Source organism: Pipistrellus hanaki, assembly GCF_964339955.1.
Source record: "Pipistrellus hanaki genome assembly, chromosome: 7".
NCBI lineage: Eukaryota > Metazoa > Chordata > Mammalia > Chiroptera > Vespertilionidae > Pipistrellus > Pipistrellus hanaki.
Genome location: NC_140509.1, coordinates 72,808,459 through 72,829,253, shown reverse-complemented (window position 1 = coordinate 72,829,253; position 20,795 = coordinate 72,808,459). Strand labels below are relative to the sequence as shown.

Sequence of the window (20,795 nt, the reverse complement as noted above, 5' to 3'; positions counted from 1 at the left end):
TCAAATCATGAAATGCCAACATCAGTGGCTAAAATCCCAACTTGAAAAGCAAAAAGGGGGAATAGTGGAGAAATCTCCTGCAAATAAAATACACCAAGCCTTAATTACTTTAATTTTTTTTTACTTGTGATGCTGATGGTAAGGCACCCATGGAATTACACAGGTATCAGAATAAGCCAAAGGAAAATGGACCCCTTGTTAATATTTGGTCAAGGATATGCTTGTGTATTTCCAGAAAATTTCTCCAAGCCCATGTGGATTCCTGTAAGAAATATTAAACTTCAGCATGAATCCAAGGGAGGAACTGACCAGATTAATGAAGACCTTGCACCTGGAACCGAACACTGTATCTGCTCTACTACTCCAGTCACAGATATCTGTAACTCCAAGCAACACACCAAACATAAGGAGTGGGAAGAGACCCAGATGGATGACAAACAGTCTGGAGATGACCTGGGGATAGTGAAGAAGATGGTCCAGAAAGCTGAGTGAATTTTTGAGGAGACCAAAACCCCAAGAACACCTGAGAACATCTTTCTTGCCATGCTAGCAGTCATCAGTTGTGCAGTAATAATACTACGGGCATATGGGGAAGTATATTGAACTTGTCTTCCTGACCCTCCATGGGTAAGACCCCTTGTTGGACTGATCTTCTGCCTAGTGTAGTCACCATAGCACCTTAGTCATCCAGGAGGACCATGGGTGGGATAAGGAAGTATACAGGCAAAGTATAATTACACAGGTGTCACCACCCAGCTTCCCTTCTGTATGACACAGAATCCAATTACTGCTCCTTTGTGTGTAAAATTAAAGAGAGGTTTCTGGTTAGCATGTCCACCAAAGGAGGGGGAAGCAAAAGCCCAAATACATCTACTATCACTCCTTGCTCCTAGGAGAGGTACAGAAAATGTAACATTACTAAGACATTCCCCCAATAAACTGTTACATAAAAAGTCTTATGAATGGCACCCCACTGAAGAAGAAATTAATTGGCAAGATTGTTATAGTGACTACCCCACCAGCAGCAAACTTAATAACAGCTTTTTCTTTCTTTTTTTAAAAAAAATATATTTTATTGATTTTATACAGAGAGGAAGGGAGAGAGATAGAGAGTTAGAAACATCGATGAGAGAGAGTCATCGATCAGCTGCCTCTTGCACATCCCCTACTGTGGATATGCCCGCAACCAAGGTACATGCCCTTGACCGGAATCGAACCCGGGACCCTTCAGTCCCCAAGCTGATGCTCTATCCATTGAGCCAAACCGGTCCCGGCAATAACAGCTTTTTCTTTGTGAATAGGAGCCCCTTTGGATCTGCGTATAGTAATAATCACACCAAAACATGGAAGGGGACTGCATCCTATCTACATGTTGAAGCTAATCACTCTATTTCATGGTATGGAGGAGGATTTGTTGGATCTCAATTACAACATGATAATTGGCCTCTACAAAATATGCGATGGAAATTAGCTGCTGCACTTGCACCTATAAAATGGTATAGTTTTAACTATAGCTTAGATAATTCCATTCTTACCTTATGGGGAACTCCCAATAAGACAGTATTTGCCACCGCCTGTGTATTTGGTCCTTTTGTACTCCTCTCAGGCCCCATACAGATGTGCCTTAATGTAAAACACTATCTGTATGAGGTGTCATGCACAGGCTGCACACTATCTCATTGCATGAATTCTACATTCCATAAAGATTCCCTCATGATTTTATTTTATTTATTTTTATTTTTTAAAAACATATTTTATTGATTTTTTACAGAGAGGAAGGGAGAGAGATAGAGAGCTAGAAACGTCGATGAGAGAGAAACATCGACCAGCTGCCTCCTGCACACCCCCCCTACTGGGGATGTGCCTGCAACCAATGTACATGCCCTTAACCAGAATCGAACCTGGGACCTTTCAGTCCACAGACCGACTCTCTACCACCGGTTTCAGCTCCCTCATGATTTTAAAACAACCTGCTTTCGCTTGGGTTCCTACTAACCTAACTGAGCCTGCGGAATCTCATCAGACCTACCAACTGTTAATGACCTGGTAAAAATCTTAAAATGACAAAAAAGATTTTTTGGAATGTTAATAGCAGGACTCTTTGCCCTCATAATATTACTTACTTCTGTGGGAATTGCTGCTTCATACATGGTACAAACTGTTCAAACTTCTCAGTTTGTACAAGTTAAGGAAAATACAACTAAGACCTTGTTTATATGAAAATGAATTGACAGCCAGTTTGAGATAGAATTAGCAGTACTAAAGTCTACAGTTTTGTGGATGGTGATAAAATCCATAGCTTAGAGCAAAGAATATCCCTTCAGCGTCATTATAGTTTTCCCCAGATTTGTGTTACCCTGGTTCCTTATACCCTTGGGAATCAATAAAGAATCACCTTCTTGGTGCTTGGGGTAAAGGTAACAGAATCCTTGATATTTTAGAATTACAGCAGCATATTGTACAATTATCCCAGGCAAACTTACAAACTAATTCTTTAGATGCCTGACAGCAATTTAAAAAGGACATGAAAAAATTTAATCCCTTTCACTAGATCTCCTTACATTTCCCTCTTAGCATAACTACTATTACCTGTCTCATTCTTGTTCTTATATGTTTATTTTTAGTATGAAAATGTGAAATGAAGAGCCTTCAAAGGACTCAAGCCCTTTAGGTGGCATACACTTTTCAAAATTTATTAAGAAAACAAAAAGGAGCTGAGACCGGTTTGGCTCAGTGGATAAGAGCAACAGCCTGGGGACTGAAAGGTCCTGGATTCGATTCCGGTCAAGGGCATGTACCTTGGCTGTGGGCACATCCTCAGTGGGGGGCATGCAGGAGGCAGCTGATCGATGATTCTCTCTCATCGATGTTTCTAACTCTCTATCACTCTCCCTTCCTCTCTGTAAAAAACCAATAAAATATTTTAAAAAAAGAAAGAAGAAAAGCGAGAGATGCTGGAAGCTATCCATTGTTAACACTGTCATGAAAGTGCAACCAAGAACTTGGAAGGCTGATGGACCTTGAGTTTTAGCAAGGGCTAAAACTATGTACCAATTGTTCTGTTGAGATAATGGTGGCTCAAGCAATTTCCTGATTTATTAGACTCAAAGTAAATCTTTACTAATATTTACTGACCTTTAAGATAGTCTGTCTGTTACCAGATTGCCTGCCTAACTGAGGGCAAGATGTGTATTCTAAAATTGAATAAAAGCTAACAGGGCCAGGGCTTCAGGGAGCCTATCCACTATAGAAAGGTTTTCACCTAGCTCCCATGCCTTCTAAATTCTTATTTCTTTTTTAAAAAATTTAATAAATCTTTATTGTTCAGATTATTACAATTGTTTCTTCTTTCCCCTCCCACACACCTCCCCTCCACCCAGTTCCCACTCCACCCTCTGCCCTTACCCTGCCCTCCCCATTGTCCTCATCCATAGGTATACTGTAGTTTTTGTCCAGTCTCTTCCCATACCCCCAACACCCCTTTCCCCCTGAGAATTATCAATCCACTCCCATTCTAGTGCCTGATTCCATTATATTCACCACTTTATTCTGTTCCTCAGATTTTTAATTCACTTGATTTTTAGATTCACTTGTTGATAGATATGTATTAGTAGTTGTTCATAATTTTTATCTTTATTTTTTTCCTCTTCTTAAAGAATAGCTTTCAGCATTTCATATAATACTGGTTTGGCGGTGATGAATTACTTTAGCTTTTTTTTTTTTTTTTTTTTTTTTTAAATCTGTGAAGCTCTTTATCTGACCTTCAATTCTGAATGATAACTTTGTTGGGTAGAGTAATCTTTGTTGTAGGTTCTTGCTATTCATCACTATGATATTTCTTGCCACTCCCATCTGGCCTGCATAGTTTCTTTTGAGAAATCAGCTGACAATTGTATGGATGCTCCCTTGTAGGTAATTAACTGTTTTTCTCTTGCTGCTTATAAGATTCTCTCTTTGTCTTTTGCCCTTGGCATTTTAATGATTATGTGTCTTGGTGTGGTCCTCTTTGGATTCCTTTTGTTTGGGGTTCTCTGTGCTTTCTGTCTATTTCTTTCACTATGTGGAGAAGTTTTCAGTCATTATTTCTTCAAACAGATTTTCAGTATCTTGTTTTCTCTCTTCTAGTACCCATAATTCTGGTACGCTTGAAGTTGTCCCAGAGGCTTCTTACACTATCTTCATATTTTTGGATTCTTTTTCCTCTTTGCTTTCTGGTTGAGTGTTTTTTACTTCTTTGTATTTAAAATCTTTGACTTGATTCATGCATTTCTCTAGTCTGCTGTTGGGTCTCTGTATAACATTTTTTATTTCAGTCAGTGTATGTTTAATTTCTAGTTGGCCCTTTTTCATATCCTCGAGGGTCTCATTAAATTTATTGGCCTTTTCTAGGAAATTCTTGAAAAACCTTATAACAGTGGTTTTGAACTTTATATCCAGTTGTTTGTTTTCTTCCATTTCTTTCATTTGTGATCTGTTTCCTTGTCCCTTCATTTTCACTGCTTCCCTGAGTTGGTATGGTGGCTTTGTGTGCTAGGTGTCTTATATGGTCAATGGGTCAGTCTCCCAGTTATCTGAGGTGGACATTCTTGGTGCACCCCTTTGTGGACTGTGTACAGCCTTGTTGTAGTTAAGTCTTTCTTATTGTTGGTGTCACTGGGAGGAATTGACCTCCAGGCCAATTGGCTGTGAGGATCCACTGTGTCTATAATGGAAGAATTATTGTGCTGGATACACGCTTATGGGGTAAGACTTGTTTCCATGGGGCTTTGGTGATCACTGAATCCACCTCTTGAATGTGTCTTGTATGCGAGTAATTGAAATCTGGTGTCATCTCACACAGACCACTAGATACACTAGCTTCTGGATCTCAATGGGATGCAGATCAGCTACTGTCTGAGGCCACCCAGCAGGAGCTACAGCAAGAACTACAGTTTTCTCCTCTTTTCTTGGGGTTTGGAGGTTTTGGAGCTATCTGATCAGAGCTGCAGTTTGTTTGGTTAAACTGTGACAGGGCAGGTCATTTATATGCAAAAGCCCCTGTGCAGAGCTTGGGTGGGTTTGTAGATTGTGTGGGGTGGGGTCTCAGGGCATCACTAGGCTAGGGTGTGGCAAACAGCTATGGCTGCCAGCCAGCCTTCTTTATGTTTACACGTTTCCAAGTCCCCACTTCCTGTGCCACAGCGCACTAAACAATGATTGCTAGATGCACCTCTTCAAGAAAGTCACCCTCACTTTCCAACCCGATGGCCGGCAGTCCAGCTTCTCCCTGTTGGAGTTTGGGTCCCCAGGGTCTCCCCAGAAACTGGATTTCAGAGGAATTCAGAACTTGTCTCCAATCGGGTTGAAAAAACCCCAGCATATCCAATCGCCCACCACCAGCCCTATAAGAGAGCCTCTGTACCGCAGCTTTTCAGCGCTTGTGCACATCTCAATGCTCTTTTCTCTTTCCTTCTAGTTGTAGAAATTCCACTCAGCCAGCTTTCCCATGGTTCTGGGTGATAGGTGGATTGTCTGTTAGTTATGGTTTGAAATTGTTGTGCAAGGCAGCACTTTAGGTTTTACCTATGCCACTATCTTGGTTTCTTTCTTATATCTTTATCTAGTGAATTCATTTGTGCGTTGGCCCCTTTTCCAGATCCTGAACTCTAGCCGCAAATGGATGTGACTTTATAGTCACCTTTGTCACTGAATAGTTGATTAGGAACATTGAAAGCCAAGGACAAAAATGCTAGCCAAGGACTAACCTTGCAGGCAGTTGGTTGTTTTTTTTAATGATAACAGCTGCAGGCCTGCTATGAAAATTCTTTTTTGCAAAGTAAATGCCCATATCTTTAAATCTAAATGAATAAGGTAGATATACATCTGAATTAGTGTACCTAATTTAATATGCATAAAAATAAAATGAAAATATGATAGCTGTTTTCTAAAAGTGTTTAAAATATTTACTCAATCAAGATTAATATTTTCAGTAGCTTTAAAACAGGGGTCTTCAAACTACGGCCCGCGGGCCACATGTGGCCCGCAGAGGAGTCTGATCCGGCCCGCCAGGTTTTTTGGGCAGTGAGCGCAGCCGAGGTGTTACAGTAGGAATTAGTAGTTCATATAGTCCGGCCCTCCAGCTCTCTGAGGGACCGTGATCTGGCCCCCACTTAAAAAAGTTTGAGGACCCCTGCTTTAAAACCACAAACTACGTTATTAACATTATTTAACAAGTAAGGTATCCTATTTTCATTGGAAAAGCACTCTATACTGTATTGTCCACAATGAAAAGAACAGAGTTTCTATATTGGCATGCAAGCCAACGAATACCATGACTTCTTCCTCCATTTGCCAATAAAAGGCCTGCCACAGTCTCAGTCTCTAGCTTTGGCATAATGGCTTTCCCTTCTCTTTGGGCCTGCTTACTAATTGGCTACTTTCCTGTTTCATTAGCAGAAGCATACAATCTCTCAGATCTGTATCCTCCCCTATGGAAGGAGAGTCCTGGTCAGTTCAGTGACTATAGGGTAAAAAATGGGAAGTACATTATTAATCCCTGGGTATATCCTGAGAGATTGGGGATGTATAAAATTCTACTGAGCCAGACAGCCAGTTATTTTGAAAAATTTGCACCAGAAAATGAACAAAATATATTATGGGGACTGCCTCTACAGCATGGCTGGCAATATACTTCAGGTAAGAATGACTCTTGTTTTCAATCTAATGATCTACCAATATAACCACATAGTAACTGGGAAATGGGACTCTATATATGTCATATGATGTTTTTCAAATTGATTATTTTATTTTTCCTCCTTCTCCCAAAATAGCCACTATTTTTTCCCTTTCTTCTTCTCTTCCATAAGTCCTTCTTTCATGTATTGCCTATTTTTGTAGAAACTCGAATAGCATACAGTGTAGTTGCCAAACACAAAAAAAAGACTTCATTTTTAACCTACTGAGCATTCTGAAAGTATTCAACTTCTACTAGATGCCATATTCCATTTTAAACAGTGAGATGAACAAAACAGTTAGGAGGTGATACATTAAAAACAGAGGTGGTATGAAATTAATTTGAATTCCTTAGCGTTCTAATTATGTTACCTCTGCAAATGATGGCAAATAGTGGCACCTTGTGCATAAGGGATTTTTTTTTCCTGCAAATGATTTATTCCTTTTGAAAATAAGGTAATTTAATGTTCAGCTAGATGATATGTTTGTGCGAAAGATTCATAAATTAAAGAATATTTTTGTTTCAGCTGACAGAAGAGCTCATAAAAAACAGTGGTGCCTCTTGCTCACTCCATACTGATAACACTACCAGTAAGGAAATTAGTTCCGTTCTTATGGGAAAAAACAGGGAGATAGGTAGTAGTTTATCTATGGCATGTGGGTCACATGCATGAGCTACTGAGGTTGGCAAGCCACCCATCTTCATTAAGGTATATCTTGAGATTCAAATCTACTCTATTTATCTGGATTTCCCTTAGAATAAAAGAAGAAATCATGCACATAGAGTTCACTATGGGAGGCATGCCAGTCTCAGGGGACCGCAAACCTGTGGTAGTAGGAGGCTAATGGGCTGGTAGATTAATGCTTTTCTTTCTCTTGCAATACATTCACACATTAGTACCAAGCCTGACTAAACTCACCTAGTGATAGGCTTATATGTGCCCAGCATTTTCTAAGAGGGAAGTGGGATGTGTGTGTGGAAATAATATTTCAGACACTTTCCATGCCATCAAAGACATTACAACACCATTGGAACAAGAAAGATAGCAAAAGTTAATCAGAGAACAAATACCTAATAACTTTTAGATAAAAGCTAAAAGTGCAAAACAGGAAAGAGCATGGAGTCATTAGTAATATTATTGTTCCCATTTTATAATTAAGGCATAAGTGAAAGTGGTTTAGCAAAGATGAACTGAGTAAATGACAGAGTAGGGATTTGGTTTACCTGTAGGTCTCTTTTAATCTGTGTGCCTATTACCACCCTCACTTTGAAGGGAAAAAGAGAAGGAACTAGAAGAGAGAATAATTACAAAAGTAAATAATATTCAAGCCAGGCAATTCAAAAGTACAAAATTGCAGTAATAAGAGAAATTGGTTCAGAGGAGAGAAATGAAGGATAAAGAGTGATAAGAAGAATACTAGTCATCACTAGTATTATAAGGGGATCACTTCTTAAGTTAAATAAATGTATACCCACTATATTATATACCTGAAACTAATATAATACTATCAACTGTAATTGAAAAACAAAACGAATTAATTAAAAAGTTAAATGTGTATCTTTACAAAAACAAAAACAAAAACAACAAATCACACACCGCACTTAATTGACAATTATAAACAGTTTAAAAATGTGCCTAATAAATAATTTGTGTATCTTCTCTGTCTCTCTCTGCCAGGCAGATTAGCGGATCCCAGCCAGAGGACAGATTGTGGTTATGATTCTGGCGACCATTTGTGCATCTCTGAGGACAGTTGGTGGGCTGGTAAGTTCATTTAAATAGCAAAATAGGTAATAGCCACCCCGCCCCCCCCCCCCAACAAAAACAAAAAAGCAAACAAACCACTAAAACAACAATCACATATTCAACATAAAATTATAGGGACAGAGATAAAACAAAACGTTACTATTCCTTTGTTAAAATAAATCTACTTCATGTGTCCTGTGGGCTGATGCCACATTTTAGGATGCAATAGCTGCAAGTTATGATTCTGTAGGACATTTTCTGCTTTTCACAGAAGGACTGAAACAAGGACTTCAAAGGTTGATAACCTGACAGACCAGCATTGCCAATTAGGTGGGAGGTCCCGCTAGCGATAGGGAAATGAGAGGACAAGAAAATGATCCCTTTTCTTATTTTGCTCAGAGCAAGTGTGTGTAGCTTTTAAACAAAAACTCATCTACCATAAATCATTTTATCAAGCAGGAATCTAAGCCTTCAGTAAGATATTGAATACAACAATAATCAGAAGGCATTTTCTAATTTTTCAGTTTTATTTTGTGTTTTGCAATTAGTTTGCACACAATTAGTTTGCACACAATTCCTTACAGGCATTTCTCAATAATTGGAAACAAGATCTTACTAAAGTTCACTTTCCTGGAGTGACACACAGCATATAAACCTTTACATATTTTTCAAAAATGACATGGATTGGGTCTTCTCAAAGACCCACGTAGAGTCAAGGCCACAGGTCTAGAATCAAGTCCTCACCCCACCCTACCTTCCCGTCTTCTTACTCTCTTACCATCCCCTACACCTGTGCCAATCAATACATGGCTTTTGTTGCTGCTTTTTAAAAAATATTTTTTTATTGATTTTAGAGAGGAAGGGAGAGGGATAGAGAGATGGAAACATCAATGATGAAAGAGAATCATTGATTGACTGCCTCCTGCACACCCCCAGGCATGTGTCCTTGGCCGAAATCGGCCCTGGGATCCTTCAGTCCACAGGCCAAGGCTCTATCCACTGAGCCAAACCAGCTAGGGCTATTGCATCATTAAAATGTCACATCATTAAGTCTGAGGAATCATCGGAATCTTGCTGTTGGTATAGCTGGAAAATCAAGATCTTGTTCACCAGCCTGCTGAACTGGTCCTTTCTCAGAAACATAGGCACTATCCAACATGTTTCTGATATCCTTGTTTTTTAACTGTTGTGGCTTGCTGAATCACAGCAGCTGAATTTGATTAAAGTTCACTGTTGTTTCCTTCAAGAATTAACTCATCTTTCTGGGCTTGAGATACTGAACAAGACACGCCTGGCCTCATCTGAACCCTGCAAATGTCCTTTTCATCCAAGAAATTTCTGATTTCAACCAGGGAACCGTTATGAATTAATGGTGTTCATGGGGGAAGTGAGCGTACACAGACTGTGTCTTGTAACGGAAGCACAGCGACACATCCTTGGTCATGTTCTGTACATGACAGCAGCCTGTCCCTTTCTGTTTCCATACCGTTTATCAACCCAGAGCCGCTTCTTTTTCTTTCCAGGAAGACTGAGTTCTACCCACAGTGATGTAATGGAAGTGCCTCTGGGGCCTTGGTAAAAATAACTGTGCTTTCCTTCAGAGTGATGTCAACAATTTTTGGAATGTCGACAGTCTGATGACTGACAATGGTTTTCATCCTCTCAGTAAATGTGGCAAAAAAAGCTAGAATCGAGGTTTTTGGGTCTTTAAAAAAAAAAAAATATTTTATTGATTTTGTACAAAGAGGAAGGGAGAGAGATAGAGAGCTAGAAACATCGATGAGAGAGAGTCATCAATCAGCTGCCTCTTGCACAGCCCCCACTGGGGAGATGCCCACAACCAAGGTATATGTCCTTGACTGGAATCGAACCCAGGAACTTTCAGTCCCCAACCTGACGCTCTATCCATTGAGCCAGACTGTTTTGGCTTGGGTCTTTTTTAATTTTCAGATTTACTTAGTAGTTTGAAGTATCAGCCTGCTATAGTGAATGTGGGACTGCATTCACAAATGGATATGTATGATGAAAAATTTTCTGCATCACCAGTGGGAATCAGTATAGGCTTTACAGTCAACTATATTATAATATCTGAACCTGCTGAAGTAGGTTATATGCAAAGAGAAAAGCAACTTAATTCATTGTCAATTTAATTATCCAAAGATCTATTGTCAACACTTAATCCAACATTTTTACTTTAAAGACCTAATGTAATGGAAGGACTTTGTAATGTCATGGTTGCTCACTGAACTTGCTTAAATAAAATATAAAATATCAATACTATAACCACATTAAAATATTTTAGAAAAAAGTCACATATAGGAATCTTTTTCACGACCACTGTGGAAAGAGTTCCAATTCAGGGTTTGAGTTCTGGAGAATGGCCACACACAAATGAAAAGACTTGAGACTTGAAGCAATTCAATTTGGTGATATAGGTAGTTCAACTCTAGTGGGAGAACTACTCCTGCTCTGGCCCTGCCATCCCCTTTTATTAAGGCTTTGGGGAAAACATCTTAGGCAACATAAACAGAAATTCACATGTAGCCCTGAGGCAGGAAATAACAGAAACTTACATGGGACAAACAAGGTGGGAGGCTGCTTCAGCTAACAATGTCTCAACTAAAGGGTGAGTGGTTAGAGCAATTAAGGTTGTTGACCAGCCTTCCTGGCTTCCTGTCAACATCTCTTTTTAGTAAAACTGATTTGTTTTCCAGCAGTCATATTTCATGGCAAAACCACAGTTAAAAAGGTTATATCATTCTGTGCACAAGTAGATACCTATCTTCCTTATACGCTAACTGCTTCGAAAAGAAAGTATTAAATCCATTAAAGTGATGCTTTGTTTTAAAACATTATAGTTAACTACTTTAACTTATATTCATGATTATAGAGATATTATCAGAAGCATATTAATGTTAAATATCTAATTCCTATGGAGAATTTCAATTTTTTTCACTGATCGTTTTAATATATTGCTGGATCAGTGAGTTTTTGATTAATGGTTTACAGATTTACTTAAAAAATATCCCTGATCACATTCGTTAGTGCTTGTGGTGATAATAGGTGTTTTGCTCTTGCAGACATGAATTACTTTCTTTCTGCAATACCCTTCCTGGCTGCGGTTGGCTCTGACATAATGGGGGTATCATCAGACCAAGTCACACTTTTGCCACCACCCAAGGATCAAACAAAGTTTTGTCTTAATGTTTCTGCTTGTCAGTCATCCTTCCCTAAGACAATGAGAAAGTGGACTATCTTCTACCAGGTTCCATTTTATATTTGTAATTTATTCTCTTAAGAGGTGGTAAAATAAGTTTTTGTTTTTTGTAAAATGCTTTGGTTTAGGTTTTTGTGTGCATTGCACAATATTTTCCTCAGTATTACAATGTAAATTTTTATGCAAGTTATATTAATATTATTACATTGCAGCAGGACATTACATGCCATCCACATCCTCTGCATCAATAAAGCATTAACACAAAATCTATCCACTCATCTCACCCTAAAAAATTACATGCAAAAATTTATAGGAGAGCACCCAGGATATAACACTGAATGAAATTATTCTGGTTAATTGAACCTTTAGGCCAACCATGGTTATAGAGTTGTTTTTTAAGCAGTCAACTTATTTGAACTGCATTAATAAATTACCACATATAGGTAGAACTAACAATTATGGGGCAATTAAAATCAAATATTCAATGAGCAATATAAAATACATTGGTGAAGCATAGACATGGACGAAGATCAGTGCTGAAAACATCGATTTTCTAGCTGTACAGTTTTAGTTCATTATTTTATTTTATTTTTAAAATATATTTTATTGACCTTCTACAGAGAGGAAGGGAAAGGGACAGAGAGTTAGAAACACTGATGAGAGAGAAAAATCGATCAGTTGCCTCCTGCACACTCCCTACTGGGGATGTGCCCGCAACCAAGATACATGCCCTTGACTAGAATCGAACCTGGGACCCTTCAGTCCACAGGCTGATGCTCTATTCACTGAGCCAAACTGGTTAGGGCTTTAGTTCATTATTTTAGATAAGTTTAAATGATATATAATAATATTTTCTTTTTCTTAATCTTAAATTTTTGTTATAATTTCAACTATGGTAGCAGATAAAAATATAATGAAAATACAGTATTGATTGCTAGGAAAATATTTGCACTTAATTTCTTATAAATAGATTCAATATTAATACAAATAATAGGTAATTATTATAGTTTTTCCAGGGTGTTAGTCACTGATGGCTTACACAAACTAATTCTTAGAATCAAAATTCTTTGATATAGACTATTGTTAAATTATAAATTTGAACAAGATGAAATTGTAGGGAAATAAATTGTTATATTTCTCAAATATGAATTAATTTCTCTTCTTTACTATAGCATTTGCAGATACCTTCTAGTAGCTTTGATGACTTACTGAAGTACTTATGGGATGCACATACATCATCTTTGAAAGATGCTTACAAAATATTTACAGATAGGTAAGATTGGATCCCAAATAATTTTTAATATGGCAAATAATTTGGGGGTTTATTTATGTGTTTATATTCTTCTTGTAACATAACTGTCAATCTTCCTATTAAATAACATATCTAATAATCAGGGTATTGAATGATGAGGTATATATATATATCTTAGTATGGTTAGGCTCAAAAAGTGTTTTATGAAGAAAGGGCATAAATTTGAGAAGAAATATCTCACGCCAAAAAACCAACACATAGAACTTACAACCAATTTCTCTCTATTTAAGAAAAAGACATTTTATTCATTATTTTGATTGCAGACATACAATATGACTAGAGGCCTGATGCATGAAATTTGTGCATGGGTAGGGTCCCTAAGCCTGGCCGGCGATCAGGCCTGATCAAGGCCTTCATTCATTTCATGCTGCCCCCTGACAGTCAGCACAAATCATAGCAACTGATCGAACTCCTGGTCTCCCAGTCTCCTGAGGGGACAATTTGCATATTAAGCATACACACACACACACACACACACACACACACACACACACATATATATATGTATATATATGTATGTATATATATATGTATATATGCAAACTTGGGTGAAAAACCAGTATCAGGGTTAGCACACTTAAAAGAAAATGTAGCACAGCAGGGAGCAGACAACATTTCAAGAAAAATGAGTCTGTTAAACAAAACATTGCAAGCTGTGCAGCATGCTTAGATGGCTGATAAGAACAGGAACCATGAATTATAGTGTTATAAAATGATTTCCTACACCCTTTACCTCACAACTGTGATAATTTGTCCCCCAAATATGTGAGAGAGATTGGTTTCCCGGAAGACTGCGTCCTGTAGGAAAAGCCCATGTATTTAGAAAATTGGACAAGAAAAGCACCCACATATTTCCTTAGAATGCTCAATATTTTGGAGGCCTCTTAACTTCAGGAAATCAATAGTCACAAAGGATGCATGAATCTCACAAATATGCTGCCTTGGAATCTTTGATTTTTATCTGCCCATTTCTAAAGAGTATTACTTAGTCATTGTCAAATATCAAGTTATTATATAACTAGAAGGCCGGTGCATGAAATTTGTGCATGGAGAGGGGGGTGTTCCCCTCAGCCCAGCCTGCACCCTTTCTTATCCAGGACATCCCTCTCACAATCCTGGACCACTGGCTCCTAATCACTCACCTGTCTTTCTGCCTGGTCACCCCTAACTACCCTCCCTGCTGCCAGGTCACCCCTCACTGCCTCTGCATGCCAGCCTGGTTGCCCCTAACTGTCCCCCTGCCGGCCAGGTCACCCCTTACTGCCCCCCTGCCAGCTTAATTGTCCCAATTTCTCCCTCCTGCCAGCCTGGTCACCCCTCATGTCCCTCCCACCTCCCTGGGCCTGGTTGCCCTACACAGCTTGCTGTTCAGTGGTTTGGTCGTCCCTCACTAACCCCCCTGCTGGCCTAGTTGTAGACAGCCATCTTATGAGAGTGTGAAGGTTAATTTGCATATTACCTCTTTATTCTATAGGATATGCAAAGATAAGATATCTTTTTAAAAGTGATAAAACTCAAAATAAAATATAAAAACCTGATTGAATGCTTCTTCACAAATTTAAAATTGTAACTACCTATATTTGTATTTTCAGTAGTAAGAACTCAGGCCCTAGCTGATTTGGCTCAGCAAATAGAGTGTAGGCTCATGAACTGAAGAGTCTCAGGTATTATTTCAGTAAAGTAACTTGGTTGAAAGCTCAATCCTGCATGTGGGAGGCAACCAATCAATGTGTCTCTCTCACATTGATGTTTCTCTCTGTTTCTCCCCTTCCCTTCCACTCTATAAAAAGCAATGGAAAAATATCCTTGGGTGAGTGTTAAAAAAAAAGCCAAGCAATAAATAAAACACACCCATAAAGGTAGGAACTCAGACCATCACATTCTAAAACTAAGATCTACATTCTTTGTTGACAGAAGATGAATTTTTTTTTTCCTAGAAAAAACTGAGTCTGAAATTCTTAGTAGACTAATTATAATTATACATGTGTCCATTTGTCTTCTAGGTTTCAATACTATTCTAAACCAGAAGCAGATTTTGGAAAAAGTTGGTATGTGGCTGTGGGATATATAGCTGCAGTCAGGTTTCCTACAACTATGATTAAAACATATGAATTCCAGAAGAGTCTGCCACCACGAATGCTTGTCAATGGGGACAGAGCTCCCAACATCCATGACTTTACTGAACTTCAAAACATAGTCCTGCTTGGTTTAAATATTCTTCATGAAGTGGATAATGATACAGGTAAGGGCCTTATTAAAAATACCTTAGACAAGCCCTAGCCAGGTTGATTCAGTAGATACAGTGTAGACCTGTGTACTGAAAGGTCCTGGGTTTGATTCTGGTCAAGGACAATATGCCCAGATTGTGGGTTTGATTCCCAGTAGGGTGTGTGCAGGAGGCAGCTGATCAACAATTCTCTTTCATCATTGATGTTTCTCTCTCTCCCTCTACTTTCCTCTCTGAAATCAATAAAAATATATTCAAAAATACCTTAAACAAGATCAATATAACATTTAGTTGTAAAGAAACAAATAATGATTATATCACACTGGAGGCCCAGTGCACAAAATTAGTGTACAGGTAGGGTCCTTAGATCTGACCAGCAATCAGGGCCAATCAGGGCCTTATGGCTGCTGGCCAGGGCTTTCCTTCATTCTGCGACACCCCCTGGTGGTCAATGCATGTCATAGCGGGTGATCAAACTCCCAGTTTCCCAGTTGAACTCCTGAGGGGACAATTTGCACATCAGGCATATATATATATATATATATATATATATATATATATATATATATATATATATATATATATTTATAAACACTTTCGAAGAAATTCATGCTTTCATATGGGTACCCATGTTACACATTTTAAAAAATATATATTTTTTAATTGATTGCAGAGAGGAATGAAGAGGGCGAGAGAAAGATTGAAACATCAATGATGAGAGAGAATCATTAATTGGTTGCCTTCTACAAGCCCCCCACTAGGGCTTGAGCCTGCAACCTGGGCATATGCCCTTGATTGGAATTGAACCCAGGACTCTTCAGTCCATGGGCTGAAGCTCTATCCACTGAGCCAAATTGGCAAGGGCTCCATGTTACACATTTTGATCCTTCCACTCATGATCTGTCCTGGTTGATCATGAAGCTACCAGACTACCTCAAGCTCATGTTTTTAAATCTATAACCCATATTCTGTTCTTATACATGGCTCTGAAATTTAGAATGAAATAAAGAACATCAAATTAAACCCTGCTATGATTAATGGGGAAACTAGCAAATGTACTTATGTAAGCTCCCACCATCCAATCTTACTAATCATGGATGAGGCACTCTGCTCCATTTCCTAAACTGTAGAATTTCTAAGTAGAGTGAATCTATGATTGAACAACCATAGTATCCCAATTTTCCAGATATGCTCTTATGCAGTGAACCAAGCTTAAAACAATTTTAAAAATTGATATTTTTAAAACAAACAAAACAAAATAAAAAATCTAAAAGATAGTACATTAAATACATGATTTGAAATCTTATTTTCATTAGTTAGAGTAACAAATATACTCAAATATTTTAGGGGCTTTATGCAATTGGAATTTCTTGCTCCAGTTATGGTCCCATAGTTCACTGATAAAAAAAAAAAAAACAACAACATGGGCTTTGTAAATTTAAGTAATTCCCCAGATGGTGAATGACCCAGTAAATTTGCATCACAGAAGTATTATTTTAAAGCCTGTGCTCTTTCCCCTTAACAACTCATCCTGCATACAGAAATCTATGCTCTAGGATAGTTTGGATTCTGGTATTAATACATTGTTCTTGTTGAATGTAGTAAGGTGAGACCTGATAATTCAATGTTACCAAGTCTAAAAATTTCAAACTAGCCTAATTTCCTCACTAGTCTAGAAACAAAGAAGAGAAAAAGTGCTATCTCAGGTCTTACATTAAATAGATTAGCCAACTGAGAAACATGAAACCAAATGCCCCCACCCACCAATCAGGTAATATGCTACAACTACATGGAGAAGAGTAAAGGATGTTTATGAAGGTTAAATGGAAATTAAGCATTACCCTCCCATCCCCAGAGTCTAGGATGATACTTCCAAACTGCTGCCTTTTGTATATTAACAGATCTAACCTGAAATACTCTATGTCTTAATTTCAATCATCGTTTTAAAAATTCTATTTTACTATTTTCTTAAAACACATTTTAATTGCTATACCTTTTACTTATTTTTAAAAGTACATCTAAGTATATATTCAATGTTTAAAAGTCTAAGTGTATAAACACATGAAATGAAAATAAAAATCCTCTTCATCTCTCCTCAATCATATCTCTTAGTCTTTCACCTATTTTTTTAAAAATAGTTTTTGGTGCAAATTTCTAGGATTTTTTAATATATCAAACAGTGCAAATAAATGAATAAATAAGACCTGTGCTGTTTGTACAAATGAAATCACACTCGCTGCTCTGCACTATACTTTTTCAACTGAAAATTCTTCTTGGAGCTTTTCCTGCATCAGAAGGTGTTAATCCAACTATTTTCTTTAAAGGATATATAGTGTTTTATTTAATAAATTATACCTGTGGAGATTATTTTATGTTATAAGCTATTGGCAATAAAACAACAATGGCACTTTATACATACTCCTTGGGCACAATTTATTATCTTACCAATACAATTTTAGAAAGGAAATTAATTAAAATTGATGGGCCATATATTGGCAAATGGTACTCAAAAAAGTTTTTAGGACTTTACATTTTATCAACTATGAATTAAGGTTTATTCTCCAACCCACTGCCAAATAACAATTTCTATAATTTATGTTAGTTTGTTATGTAGAAAATGTTGCTTCACTATTATGTGAATTTATAGTGTTTGAATGTGTTCATGTATTTTATCCAGTTTTCTCTGAAGTTACTTAATTTTTCTTATTGATTTTTAGATGAAGAGCTGGTTAGCTAATTTTAAAAACATATGTGTAAAATCATCATGTAATGAACATATAATATTTGAATGTAAAACACATAATTTTATTTAAAATAAGCATTTCAATAATTGGGCTTAAACTTACATGTAAAAATTTTATATCTTTTCCAGGGTCATTCTCTTTGACTATCTGGAAAATTTTAATGAAGACAGAACGTGCAAGAAAATTTGTTCTAGAGCTTTCAGAAATAATTCTTGAGGCCTTTACTCCAACATTTCTGGAAATAATGAGTTAACAATAAAAGTTTCTAATTTGTTGGGCAATAGCAATTTCAAAATTTAACACGGTCATAATCAGGATAATTTTCTTGACTCTGTTGTTTTTAAATTGTGCTTATTTGTTAGAATTTTGTCCATGCATACTTAATTTTACATTCAAATTAATGTTATATTATTTTGTCAATTAATAATACTTGACTTTTAATTCACCAATATATAATGTTTAGCATTTAAAGAAGTTGTATTAAACTCTTATAAATCATTGAGAAAATAATAAACAGACATTAAACTTACATGGCTCTTTTGTTGCTAACTTATGTAACCTAATTTTATGAAATTTAGATTAATATCTTGCTGATTTATAACCAAATACAGAACATTTGAAAAATTCTGTCTACTAAAATTTTAAAACTCATAGAACTGAACTGGCCAGTAGAATACCCAAGTTGTCATTTTGTGCATTTTCACTGGTCACAAATTTATAGCAATTGCATACGGTACTAAGTTTCCTCTCCATGGTCCACATGTGATAATGAATGTTTAAGGAGAGAATGCACCTGCCGGAAGTGGTTACATCCAAAGCTTACATGAAGCTTTCATATGAAGATTTCCCAGGGCTTTATCAGACTAATGCTACCAACTAACTGTTAAAAATTAGATAAACTGGTTTGAATAATAGGGCCACTGGAATAGGAAAGGCATAGTTTAACTCCCAGGTCTATTGTTTCCCCATGTGAACTTGGGCAATTTTTTGTATCAATTATTGTTATAATGAAGATTATCAAGTAAAATAAAAACATACTTGTCAAGTGGCTAAGACTCTTCCCAATGAATAATATGCATTTACAAAAGTTAGCAGTTGTAACAATAATTGTGCTGAGAGATGGATGCATGTGTTGTATTGTTGGGGCAGTAAAAACATCTTTGATGAGCCAAGACCATGAATACGTTTTTATTTAATCCAAAAACACATGGAAGGTTTTCTGTTAGCTGTCTATAACAGAGGCAGTGGGGTAAACAGCCTCCCCAAATGTTGTGAAATAATTACACATCTATAACATGTCTACCAGTATACAAAACCAACTCCTTAAACTACTTGAAGACAGATAATGCTAAGTAGACAAAACCTCTCTCAGTGAAAAGAGAAAAATCAACAAATAGCAGTGCCTCCGTAATACAGATTTTGATTCCATCTGGTATCCACCTACCCCCTGTTGAATGGAGAAGAGACCACCCAAGAGGCAGAGACCCCTACCCGGGAAACAACTCCAACTAGCCAATTGCGGAGTCAAATAACGAACTTTATTACAGATTCGAATCTGGGCTGCCGTGGCGGAAACAGCATGGGCCAGCAGCAGCAGCCCTTACAAAGCAGTCTCCTTTTTAAGCATATTCCAAACAAGGGGGGTGGTGGTCTTAACCTTGTGGTTGCATGCATCGGCCAGATGGCCTAATCTCTCTTCTTGGTTTGTTCTGCTATCTTAGCCTTGACTAACCCAGCCTGCTGATTTGGCCTTCAGCCTTGACTAACCCAGCCTGCTGATTTGGCCTTCAGCCTTGACTAACCCAGACTGTTGACTTGGCCTTCAGGTCCAGGAAGGGTGAGTAGCAACTTTCTACCCTCCAGGCAAGGTCAGTTATTTTCCATTCCTCATTCCCCACTGCTTTTAGTTCCTTAGCAGAGGTCAAATCCTTGGCCTCCTTTCTTTGTAAGCAAGCAAGCAAGCAAGCAAGTTTACAAAAGCAAGAAATCAGCAGTTAGCTAGACAGCTGTGTCTTCAGCCTGCACGATTCGGCTGTATTGGGTGGTTAGGGCCAACAGCTTAACAGTCTGAACACGCTCTCTAACTAAAGCTACTAACCTATTTATTATGATGGGCCCACAGGTCAGGCCTAGAAGTAAGAGTAGGAGGGGTCCCGCCAAGGCTGATATCAGGGTGGTCAGCCAAGGGGACCAATTGAACAGCCCTTTAAACCAGCCCTCTTGACTTTCTTTCTCCTTTTCCCTTTCTCTCAGTCGCTTCTGTAGGGTTTTAATGCTCTCCCTTATCACGCCTGAGTGGTTGGCATAGAAACAACAAGCCTCTCCCAGCGCTGCACAGAGGCCTCCCTGTTGGAGAAATAACAAGTCTAGCCCTCGCCGGTTCTGGAGGACTACCTCCGCCAGGGAGTCCAGGGCCTTCTCTAGGTGGCTGATTTGATCTTGAATGAGCCTGATATCTTCTGAGAACTGGACTGATAGTTTCTGAATTCCAATCTGGCCAGTAGTCAGGGCCGCAGCGCTAGCGGCCGCTGAACCGGCAATTCCTAGCCCAGCAAGCAATGGGACTAAGAGGGGGGTTCTTTTCTGAAGGCGGAGATGGGCTTCTGGGGATAGGAAATGCTCCATTCCGGAGGGGCCAGCATAGATATAGACCTGGGGGATTACATATACTAAAATGTAGAACCAAGGCTCTCGGCTTCTTTCAGCTACCAGACACCGAGTCAATCCATAAGTGTAAGTAAACCAAACCCCTTCGGGGGCAATCAATACCTGGGTGTTGTGGGAAATTTTCATGCTGCTATTACAATTCTGGGAGTAAGGGGAAGCTGACAAGGAG

General features: G+C 38.1%; 1 protein-coding gene across 4 annotated transcripts in view; it reads left to right on the top strand.

The window, feature by feature from the left end:
* The window catches only part of LOC311625418 (protein LEG1 homolog), a gene marked incomplete at its 5' end in the record, with an annotated part of 40,422 nt that extends 21,945 nt beyond the window's left edge, over positions 1-18,477 (top strand). Inside the window, 6 exons of one of the 4 annotated variants that reach the window (XM_084889660.1) lie at positions 6,433-6,675; positions 8,391-8,477; positions 11,540-11,724; positions 12,849-12,949; positions 14,992-15,230; positions 18,088-18,477. In XM_084889660.1, coding sequence (XP_084745786.1) covers positions 6,561-6,675; positions 8,391-8,477; positions 11,540-11,724; positions 12,849-12,949; positions 14,992-15,230; positions 18,088-18,212 — 852 coding nt within the window. In that variant the 3' untranslated portion in view covers positions 18,213-18,477. Of the gene's footprint in view, positions 1-6,374; positions 6,676-8,390; positions 8,478-11,539; positions 11,725-12,848; positions 12,950-14,991; positions 15,231-18,087 lie in introns of those variants that run through there. The other 3 variants (XM_084889659.1, XM_084889658.1, XM_084889657.1) reach the window with 3 other exon arrangements.
* Positions 18,478-20,795: the final 2,318 nt, after the last annotated feature.